The sequence below is a fragment of the Hydra vulgaris genome, chromosome 04 (assembly GCF_038396675.1).
Source record: "Hydra vulgaris chromosome 04, alternate assembly HydraT2T_AEP".
NCBI classification, from domain to species: Eukaryota; Metazoa; Cnidaria; class Hydrozoa; order Anthoathecata; family Hydridae; genus Hydra; species Hydra vulgaris.
Genome location: NC_088923.1, coordinates 24,680,001 through 24,692,500, shown reverse-complemented (window position 1 = coordinate 24,692,500; position 12,500 = coordinate 24,680,001). Strand labels below are relative to the sequence as shown.

At 29.7% G+C, this 12,500-nt stretch overlaps 1 protein-coding gene across 1 annotated transcript in view; it reads right to left on the bottom strand.

The window, feature by feature from the left end:
• Positions 1 to 12,500, bottom strand: part of LOC100201794 (hydroxyacid-oxoacid transhydrogenase, mitochondrial) — a 34,645-nt gene that overhangs the window by 6,695 nt on the left and 15,450 nt on the right. The window contains 7 exon segments of the mRNA XM_065795023.1: positions 2,839 to 2,935; positions 3,089 to 3,167; positions 3,396 to 3,494; positions 4,158 to 4,310; positions 4,589 to 4,709; positions 4,882 to 4,938; positions 5,828 to 5,848. Coding sequence (XP_065651095.1) covers positions 2,839 to 2,935; positions 3,089 to 3,167; positions 3,396 to 3,494; positions 4,158 to 4,310; positions 4,589 to 4,709; positions 4,882 to 4,938; positions 5,828 to 5,848 — 627 coding nt within the window.

The following is a 12,500-nucleotide window of genomic DNA, read 5'->3' as shown; positions in this document are numbered from 1 at the left end:
ATCTCTAATCAGTCTTTGTATAAAAAACTCTTGCCATATCTGGAGCAGATTTTCAAATGATGTCTTTTCTCTTTTAGACAAGGTGCAAAAACGCATATATATATGTGTGTGTATATATATATATACACTACTGTGCAAAAGTCTCCGCTCATGTGTAATATTTGCAAGGAACAGTAAATGCAATACATTTTAGGATGATTTTAAATACATAAAAAGAATAAAATGTTAATATAAAAAGTTGATGATGCCAAATCATAATTTTGCATACTTTTTCCTTTTCTTTTTGTTTCAAATAATTTTGTTTACCTTTGTTTTGTTGAGTTCTGCTGCTGAAAACATGGCAGAAATTTTTCTATATGAATAACCTTTTTCACGTAAAATACATATAAAGTTCTTCAGTATTCTTTATTAAATTTAAAACTGCACAAAAGTTTTAACCAAAATATTTTTTGTAAGCTTAGGTTTGACAGTAGCATGATACTTTCCGGCATGGTAAGGATGTTTTCAGTAATTTTAATTGGTTGCTTTTAATAGACTTATGTTTATATTTATACTTGAAAATGGCATTAGTGTGCGCATTTAATGTCTTGAATTTAATAAAGAATTTGAGAAATGGTGAAAGTAAAGAAAGAATATTGTAAAGAACTTCGTGGCAAAATATGTATTTTACGTGAAGAAGGTTATTCATATAGAAAAATTGCTTCCAGGTTAAAAATATCCGAATCAGGTGTGAGATATGCTCTACAACGATTGCATGATATTGGTTCCAACAGTGACAGATCACGTTCTGGAAGACATGATGTAACCAAGAGTTACATCACAGCAAGAAGATACGTTTATTGTTGTGTCCAGAAAAAGAAATAGAAAAATTCCAGCCACAATTTTAACAGCAGAACTCAACAAAACAAGGGTAAAGCCAGTATCAACTGATACTGTAAAAAGAAGACTAAGATCAGTCAACTTAATTGGACGCGTTGCTGCACGTAAACCTTTGTTGAGGGCAGTAAATAAGAAGAAAAGATTGGAATGGGCAAAAATGCATAAAAATTGGGGATTAGAAGATTGGAAGAAAGTTCTATGGACAGACGAGAGTAGGTTCGAACTTTTTGGTACCCGACGTCGCGTGCATGTTAGGCGTTTACCTAATGAAAGAGTGCTTCCTCAATGTATACAAAGTACTGTAAAACATGGAGGTGGTAATATTATGCTTTGGGGATGTTTTGGCAATGGGTTAACTGGAGATTTAGTTAAAATCACATCTACCATGGATAAACACATGTACCATAATATTTTGGTTAAGCACGCAATTCCATCTGGTATTCGTATAATTGGGAAAGGATTCATCATGCAGCAGGACAACGATCCAAAACATGCATCTGGATTATGCAAAAATTATTTGAAACTAAAAGAAAGGGGAAAAGTTTGCAAAATTATGACTTGGCCTCCTCAATCACCAGATCTATCACCCATCGAAAAGTTGTGGGATGAACTGGATCGGAAGATCAGAGAAGCAGGTGAAACATCTTTTATTAATCAGCAAATGCTATGGGAACGTTTGCAAAAAGCTTGGAATGAGATAACAGCGGAAACCATGAATAAATTATTAGCCCGAATGCCAAGATTATGTGCTGCTGTTATTCGCTCCAAGGGGTTTCATATTGATGAAAATAAAATTTAACATTTACAACTTTGTATATTAACATTTTATTGATTTTATATATTTAAAATCATCCTAAAATGTATTGTATTTACTGTCTAATTCATTGTTTAATAAACAATTAAAAATAAACGCAATTTTCTTGCAAACTTTTGTTACTTTATTGAAATATTACAAATGAGCGGAGACTTTTGCACGGTAGTGTATATGTGTGTGTTTGTATGTATATATATATATATATATATATATATATATATATACATACATATATATATATAGTTCTATAGATTGTTGCATTTGTGAGTATGGAAGGAAAAAAAAGATTCTTATGCCAACAAAAACGTCACTTTTAATTACTTTTGACTTTCGTCCAACATTTGCGTGTTGTCAGAAGGTTAAAACCATTAATTTAATTACAAATTAATCGTCTTTTAAAAAAACCACAAAAACGCAAATTTAAGTGACCAGAATGTTTTTAAAAACATTCTGAATGTTTTTAATAATATAAACAAAGTTTTATTTTTATTTTTTTTTAATAAAATGTTTTTATTTTCATTTTTTTTTACTGTAAATCATGCACAGAGTGTTGCAACATCGACTATCTTATAGCCTGACTCGCAACAAAGTGCTGCTACATCGACTGACAAATAGCCTGACTGGCAATGGAGTGTTGCTACATCAACTATCTTATAGCCTGACTTGCAAAGGAGTGCTGCTACATCCACTGAGGGTTTGGTTGGGGCAGGCAGTCTATCAAGTAATAAAAAAAAAAATTATGGTCTTGCATTTTAATTTTTACTTTTTGTCAACAAAATACGGAAAAACTTTCTGACAACCAGTTAGGGGTTATATATATATATATATATATATATATATATATATATATATATATATATATATATATATCTATATATATAAATACACACACACGTGTTTGAAACATAGAATTAATTCCTTCAACCTAGTGAAAAGTATGCTTAGAATTTAACTTTTTTGTTTAATTTATTTCTAAAGACATATTTTATCTGATTTTTTGAAATACTTTATATGTGCACTTTTTGAGACTAAGAAAAATAAACTTGACCATAATCTATTGGTTTACAAAACTATATTTCTTGTATATTTTTTTACGTAACTAAATGCAAGACTTTTTTGCATAAAAATATAAAATAATGGGATACCAAGTATTTCTGCAGCTTCTAAATGTCTTTCTGGGCAAGCAGGAGCTGTAAAATTAAACACAGCGGGTGCAGTAATAATCACTGATAATCCATGGGGCTAAATTTAAAAAAATAAAGTAAAATATTTTTTTAGACTTATTTTTTTATTTTACTTATAATTTTTAACTTATTCTATTATTTTGAATTTATTCTAAACACTATATGAATAATTAAAGTTTAAAATTGTTGAATTATGCAAGTTAATACTGACAATTAAATGATGATCTACGTAGTAATCTTTGGCTTTGTAATTTTTCACCAATCCTGACAATGCATAAGAAAGTCCATGACTAAAACAGAAATTATATTTACAGTACGCCTTATGGTTGATAGAAGACTTGAAAAGTTGCAGATCGTTGCCATATTTGAAAATTAGTAGAATAATAATTACTACAATAAGAATAACAAAGAAATAATGAACAAACAGAAAACAAAAAATAAGGATATAAAAAATGCTCAAAAAATAAACAACTTAAAATTTATTAACAAATTAAATTAATTTTATCAATTTATCTTACCAAAGATGACACCCGGCATTACCAAATCCAATGCCAGCAAAAACACTAGCTAAGTGCATTTCTGATCTTGCCTCAAAGTCGTCTGGATTTTCCACTGCCCTACATAGCATTAGTACAAATAAAATCAGATATTTTTATCCAGAGCAATGCTATAAATAATTTGGATTCAAAGACTTTTCTATAAAAAGATATATTAGAAAAAATAGTATCAACTAAGTTTATTTTTGAAAAAATGAATGAGAATATTTTTTTACATGTTCACTTTCCTGTGGCAAAAGGAACCACTACAATCGGAAAAACTACTTAGGACAAGGTGTTAGCCAACCTAATGGCACCGCATATAATGTGGAATTCCCAATTGGTTTAAAATTCCCATAATATCAAAAAATCATAGAAAAAAAAAAAACCTATAATAAGTTAAGAACATTTTTTGATTAAAATTCTTTTAATTCTTTGGAATTTATTGAACATTTTTTGGTAAAAAATTTAAAAATGTTGGTAAAATACAAAGCAATATCCTTTCAAGTCATTTTTTAAACATTTATGTATACTCCTCTTTTAGTATTTGCAATTTTATGAATAGTTGTAATTAAACTATATTTATATTACACTATAATTATATATTATATAATTATATTTAACAATAACAAAAACAATCAACTTTTTATATCTATACAATGTAAATATTTTATAAATAATTCATAAATATTTGTCCATATATTGTCATTTAATATTTTACACAGAGAGATTTTTATGAGTAACCTTTTTAAGAACTTTGCAGTAATTTTTAAAGCATGTTTTGACCATATATCACTGATTGGATTGCTTCATTGATATGCAGGTCTCAAAATAGGGTTAACTGGTCAAGGTGTTCTTTCATTATAAGGAATCGCAGTATAAGATTTCAAAGCATGACTGAAATAAAATACAGTTTAAACTTAAAAAAAAAACACTTAAAAAAAGTGACTTTCTTGCAAGTATCTTAACAAGTATCTACAATGAGAATGGGCAAAAAAAAGAAGTAAAAATTGAGAAAAATCTTTTTTTTTTTAATTTTTTTAAATAAAAACTGCTTGTAAAGACAAAAATCTTTTTTTGAATATACCAGAATTAACGTTTGATTAATTACTGTTTGTTGTAAATTTGATTACTGATTACTGTTAGTAATATATTTAGCTAACATATATACTTACCAAAATACATCAAACCCACTGTTAGCACACACACGAGATCGCATAGTTAATGTGATCAACAATTCCAATTGCAAAGGATCAACAATTCCAAGTAAAGGTCGCAAAGCATGACTTGCAATACCTAGCAAATAAATATTTAAACAAATAAAAAAATATTAAACCCAACTTTGTGCAACCTTTAGTTTTATTCTTTTTTAAATGTTTTTCTTTTAGATTAGTGCATACAGACAAAAAAATATCCATTTAAAATATTTTTTGAAATAAATAATTATAATATAAGAAAAAAGTCATACCAGTCTTTGCATGAAGTGGGGAGTAATCAAATACTGCTGTACCAGTGGTTTCACTTCCTTGAATGTAAGTTTTTTAAAAGATTTATTCATTTGAAAGAAAAATTGACACACTTGAGTTTATATTTAAAAAAAAATTTTTAATTTACTAATTAATTTAATCAACACCACTACCATAAAGAAACAACATGCAAGAAAAAAATACAACAAATCAAAATTAAGGCAAGGTCTGTAGTCCAAACTTTTATCTAAAATAGCTAATATAAATAACTTTTATCTAGACCCAATCTGGTGCCAATAATCACATGAAATTATTTAATGTTGAAAGAGTATTTAGTCAAAATGTTTAGCTTTGGTCAATTATCCATTCAGAATAAAATCCAGAATAATGTTTAGAACAATCATTAAACATCAAAATTTAAATATATTTTAAACATCTATTATTGAATAATGTACATTAAAAAAGCGTTTAAATTTAGTTTTTTTAAAGGTATGTAATGTGGCAGTGGCAAAGGTATGTAATGTGGCAGTGGCACTTTTCTTGTTATCAACAAATTTCATGTTCAATCCTGAACTTATCCCTGGCAGTACTGCAATTAACTTGTTTCTCCATGCAGCAACCTTTCTCATTAATGTTTGAGTTTAAGAGTTGTGAGGGCATTGCTAACCACAATAAAATAGAAAAATAGCCTCCTTCACTATAGTGGCCCTTTCAGCTTTAGAGTGGTGAATATCATTAAATATGTAAAGCGTTTAAATTGTGGCTAATTAAACATTTATTATACATTTTGAATGTGTTATTATTGTTAAAACTTTTTTAATTATAAACTATAAAATCTAAAGTCAAGGCGTTTTAAAATGTTAATAGAACTTTGAACCCTTCATAAAAACATGTATAAAAAAACTTGAAAAATTAAAAAAAAGAAATAATAATATAAAAATAAAATACCTGTTCCTGCAGTTGTTGGAACTATGAAAAAAAAAAAAAACATAAATTATTTTATCTTTGAAAAATAAAACAAATGTGAAAAAAGCAGCAAAAGAATAACAACAAATATAAGTAATAAAAAAATAGCGATAAGTAAAATAAAAAGTTAAAATTTTTTTTCAGTCTTTAAAACATAAATGTTTCTAAACTTTTTTCAATTGGATAGTTTTAATAAAATACATATTATTAGTTGACATGTTCATTTTGTAAAACAGCATCACAGTAACAAGGCATCAAATCAACTAAATTATTGAGAACAATTGGGGAATGTTATACCAAGATTCATCAATTAAAGTAAATAGATGGTCAATGTTGGTTGGCTTTCTACCAACAAGTTTTAAGTCAATATACCTCCAAAATTGTTCAATAGGATTATGTAAAAGCCATTATTAATGGTGAATTATAGATATTACTATTATGTTACAAAACATTGAGAATCTAAAATGTGACTGGTTTACAAATATAGTTGAACAAATGAAAAAAATGTTAATAATAGTTAAAAATAGAAAAATTATATTTTAAAAAACTATTGTATTTTAATCATAAAGCAACTTTAACTAAAAATTAACTACTAAAACCATTTTGTCAAAAGAATGATAATGTTTGCAATCTAAAACAAATTGCAATTTTCACAGATACTCTCATCTAAACTAAACACATTAAAAATCTTAATTTGTTAATTACTTAAAGCTAAAAGGGAGACTGAGGAAAATTGGAACAGTTTTTACTTTAACCATTTAATAACTACTTATTTAAAAACTGTTTATAAATGGCTTATTTAATTACTACATTTTTCAAGTAAAAAACATTTTTGTCAAATTACAATGATTAAAGTATTTTTTACCTTTCTTTTTAATTCTTGATTTTAAATGTTTAAAAGCTAATTTAAAAATACTTAAAAGAGTTCAAAGTCAACTCGTGTGCAGGGTGACTAATAACATGAATAGGGGAGATTATGGACATCAAATAAATAAATACACAATTTCAATCATGATGATTCATTCAGTTTTAAATTATTGCATTTGGGTCTCATCCAAAGTGCACCTGAAATATACTGTATCGCTAAAATGATAACTTTTGTCTGTAGGAAGTAGCAATGCAAGCATTGGTATAGGTGATAAATGCAGATTCTTCATTAGTTCTTATTAATGGGATTTTCATTTTGTAACTCTATTTGATAACCTTCAGATTTTTTAGCAACTTTTGGTGTAGAGTTACAACCAAATTGCTTTAATCTGATACCATATCCATAGACTTTTACAAATATAATTCTTCCCTCTGACATCAAAAGTATTAGTATTGCTGTCATTGAATCCATTGTTATCATTATATGTATCATTGGTTGAAATTTGAAACTTGAATCATATTATGATGTTTCTTGAAGGATTGTTTTTTAAAGGTTTTTCCCTTTAGATTCTTCTTTTGAATTGTCATTTTTGCAAGCTTTTTCATCACTTTTACTTTTTTTAAGCTAATGCAGTAGAATATTAAATTAAATTAACTATATTATTACAACTTGTTGAAAACACTATTGAAACTACTTGACCACTTTTAAAACTATATTTAGAAACTACTTTTAATAAGTATAAAAACTATGTTTTGAAACTACTTAAAAGTAGTTTAAAAACCATGTTTTCAAACTACTTTTAAGTAGTTTCAAAATATTGTTTTGAAACTAGTTGAGTGGTTTTAATATTTGTAAATAAATTATAAATATTACAAATTATTTTATGTACATAGATATCAACATATAAATATTACAAACTATTATACGCACATCTAGATATCAACAGTAGAAAAATTGTGCATTGAAATACACATTCATTAACTGACAGTTCCTGTTTATTTAGCAACTCAAACAAACTTTAGTTTACAACAATGAAAAAATAAAACTTTGATTATTTGCTGAAAAATATTATGATAAAAAAAATGAAGAATTATTTAATAATATAAGTATAATATAATATAAGGTATAGAATTATTAAATAATTGACATTTTATTAAAAAGTATTTTTAAATTGTGTTAAATATTTCAGCAAATGAAACAAACAGAAAAAGCTGAAGGTATTTAAACAAATTCACAACAGTTCCAATGTTTGTCTTGCCTTTTTTGTTAATTCCTATACCCCCCCCCCTTCCTTGAAAAAGACGCCATAAAATTGAGCCCCCTCCCTATAAATATCATTCAGAATCTGATTAGGTATTTCCACGTATGTTTTTGTTCTTTTGCCTTTCTGAAAAAAAAAAAATTATTTAATATTACTTTAGTCTTATCCGACATATAATATTTAATCTAAGTGTATCATGGGAACTTGCCTCACTCATCATCTATCCAAGGGTTTTTTAAGTGATTGTCAATTGATATGATTGGAAAAGAGCAGTCCGATTTATCCGAAATAGTTGAGTCATTCGGAATACAAAGGCCCTCCTTTTCGACTTCATCCTCATCGAACCATTCAGCAAAGGCCGCGTGCTCTTCTACTGCAACTATGGCCATTAACTCTCTTTTGAGCTTGGCGGCAATGCGAACAGGCCTGACTTGCAAAAGAGTAATAGCCATTTGGTTAATAACATTGGAACGAGTAAAGTTGACATGCTTTTTGAACATGACTTGGGAGGCAAAGTACAAGTTACAGTGCTTGCAGTTTCTGAGACAAATTTGATTGGACTGAGGAACAAAACAGAACGTAAGGAGTTTTGAATGATTTCAATGATCGAGGAATGGTGCTCTGAATATTGGAAGCAATAAGAAAAAATACAGAAGGAAAACGATTCTTGCTGGCGACGTCTGAAATGGATACAGCTTTCAAGTCATCTTCTTACTGGCTGATTGGAATAAGTAGAGGCAGAAATCGACCAGGAATAACATGGAAGTAAGAGCTCCTTTTCAAAGCGCAACATCCGGGATCTTCACATTTCACAATTTGTGTGTAATATTGACTGGTGCGTACATGAGAGGCAAACCAGCGCTGATCCTTTGATAAGAGATGATCACTAAGCTCCGTCTTTTTGTCTGGATCGATATACTCGGCCACCGTTGGAAACTGGTCGATCATCAGACCTGAAAAGACTGAGGCACAGCTTTTTCCAGCAAATTCAAAGTTCTGTTTTTCCAAAAGAAGATCCACTGTCGTGCCTTAAATATAAGTCGCAATGCAGATAATTAACTCCTTAAGCTTTGTATATATATTGTATTTTGATAAACAGTTGATATTAAAAATGAATTTGAATAACATTAGAGTCTAGATGAGGTCCATCATGATCATAAGGTAGAATTAATCCCGCCTACACTTTACTCACTTTGAGCCATCCTTCTCTCGGCTTGATTGAAAGCACTCCATCCTGGCGCATTCATCATGATGAATAAGGCATCCAAATCATTTGTAAGGAAATGATGAATTGCTGTAAACAAAATAGATATTTAAATTAGAAGAACCATAACTGTATTGATAGATCGCAATAAAAAATTTGAAAAGAAGGCTATACCAGTTTCGATGACTTTAGCTTATCGTGGATTTTTATCTGGTCCACCATCAACACTTAAGACAACCATTGGCTTGACCAACTTGGTCAAAGGATCTTTTGTGATAGAATCAAACTCTGGCAGAATCAAAAGTTGTTCAAAGTCCAATCCATGAGCATCTCTGTCAATGATGAATGCTTTCCAGAGAGAATAGCAACATAAGTGGGACTGGAATAGGAAACTGTGTCAGATTTTCCATGCCCATCTGCTTTGATTGCAATACCTGCGTAGACAGACGGGATGAGTTTGTGCTTTGCAGCGATAACCCAATCATGATCAGGAAGAGAAACTCCATATTCCATATGCATCAATATAGGAGCTTGTTTGTTGGCAGCGGTGATTCCAATAGCGATCCAAGCTTTATCGTCTTGACTTATAAAGCACACATCCTTGAGGCCCAAAAAAGAGCAAACTTCTTCCACATTCTTTATAGTTGCTGTACAAAATGGACCATCCACGTGACTTGAATGGAGGTCATTTTGAGCCCTCATCAACTTAACTGAAACTGTGTGGACGTATCTCTTTCCTTCAAGCGAATCGTTCTGTTTTGGCAGCAAAAGAGTATATAAAACACTTCTGCTAAGATTGTAACCTCTCTTTTCGAGCTCAGCACCAAGCTCATCCAATGAAGGCTCTTTAAAAGTAATTAAAAAATAATCAGTAAAAAGTTCAGAGGCTGAAAAGTTATATTGAGATCTAATATAGAATTATTTATTATCTAAAGTTATACTCTCATCCTATACACTTCAGATTGTCTTTTCTCGTGGGCAGCAGATCCATGTTCCGCAAGTTGAATGATGACACGCAATATCTCAGATTGTTATACCTCAATAGTAGGACGACCGATTCCGTCACGTACTTTAAAAGCTTTTTTCACTTCCGGGTGGTTAGCAAACACCTACAGTACCAAATAAGTATACAAGTAAGTTAATGTTCATTTTTTACAATATTATTATTGTAACTTATTATTATATGATGCGATAAATATTTCCTGATTCATGATAGTTTTCTTTTCAGCCCTAGATTTTTGTTTTGACTTCATATTGCCAATCAACTTGTTTAGATTATTCGTAAGCTCCTGGACATTGGCCTTCTTCTTTTTAATGGTTTCTTCTTCAGCATCAGTCCATAAGCCACTTCTTTTTCTGCTCCACATAGCAACTATTTCTTGATTCAAAACAACAATCTCTGCTTTGATTGTGTCTTGAGCATAAGTCTTAGCCTTCTTCATCTCAATTTGAACTGTGCTCAGGATATCGTGACGAGAGGCATCTGACGTGGTATCAACAACATCTATTGGCTCAATAAATTGATCTGAAAAAAGCTGGAACTCTAAAGAGGAAGAACTGGCATGGAAAGGAACAGATTGCTTGGTTGTTTGATGGGCCCAAAATGACATTGAAGAACCTTTTTGTTTCAAGACCATTGAGGTATACTTTTGGATCAAAGTCTTTACCTCCAAATCTTGTTTTTCCTTGATCTCATTCCATATTTTATGGACTTTTTTTTGACTATCAGCTTTTTTCTCAAACAGATGAGCATTATTGTAAGATTTTATAAGCGAATTTAGAGACTATTTTTATCCATCTTTTAATATACAGACAACAATGATCTTTGACACTTTTGCCACACATTGAAAAAATAATAAAAAAATATGCTTTATGTAATCATTGCTGCACAACCAATTCCCTTTGGACAATCATTTGTAATATTCGCTTTAGACAATCATTATTAATTGCTACACAAGCAATTCCAATCGGAAAAATCATAAATGATATCAACACAAAGTCCTTGGGGACGAATTTTGCAAAAAGAATTAGCACGAAAACCCGCAGCGATCAACTAATGATATATATGATACAAGAAACTAACAAGGGTTGAGCAATATATAATTAATTATTATATATTCAATATATTTATATATAAAAAAATAAAATTTAAACAAATATCAACACAAATTTCTTTCCTATATTACAATAAATAAAAGCATAACATTCCCTAATGTTAACTTCATAAAAACACATGTTTACATAAAAAAACTATATAAAGTGACGTCCTTTTCTGATGACCTCCTCTCCCCCTTGTCCTTTTTTGTCCTTTTAATCTGGACCCCCCTCTCCCTCCCCCCTCCCCCCTCCCCCCATCCTATTTGCATGACATCCTTTATGGATGGCCCCTTATTACAAAAAGCTATCAAAATAACATACAAATTAATAAATTCACAAATATAGTATATGAAAGCAATTAAATTTGTTATACAAAAATATTACAAAAAAAGTATTTGTAAACAAACCAATGCATATACAAGCGTACACAAGTAATATTAAAATATTTAGTGTGAGTAAAAAATCAAATTCAAAATTCAATTTTTTTTGTACAAAACTTATTTATTATTTAATCAATCTAAAACACTTTTGTATATATGATTCAATATCTTTTATTTTATTCGCAATCAAACAGATTAAGATTGCAAGATCAATTAAGGTTTGGTTGTGATTATAACCAAAAACAAGTTTTCTAAAGATACTTGCAGGAATTATAAATGATAATGATGATGATAAGAGTTGCAAAAAAACACGTTTTTTTAAGTCAAAAAAATATGTTTTTTGGCATTTTTATGGGTTTTTTCGGACAAAACGAGTGCAACCAAATAATGCTAATTTAGTTTCTTTAAATAAAAGTGCTGCATTTTTTCAACTTAGAGAAATAACTATGTTACTGTTTAGAGACAAAGTTCTTCAAGTTTTATTCATCACAAAGTTCATTATTTGTACACGAAAATTAATAAATTAATCAAAGGTATTTAAAAAAGTTGATTTCCTTCTGGACAAAACAAGTGCAACTCGACAAAATGTTGACCAAGCTGTATTTTGCTATCAATATTTTGTGGCGAATCCTTTGTTGTCGATCACAGCCTTGCATCTTCGAGGCATAGATTCGATCAGGTGATCAATGAAACTTTGTGGAATCACTGCCCAGGCCTTTTGGATTTGTTCAAACAGTTGATCCTTATTACGAACACCTTCACGATTAATTCTGCGGTTGACGATCTCCCACAGGTTCTCGATAGGGTTGAGATCTGGAGATTGAGGCGGCCAATCCATCACCGAT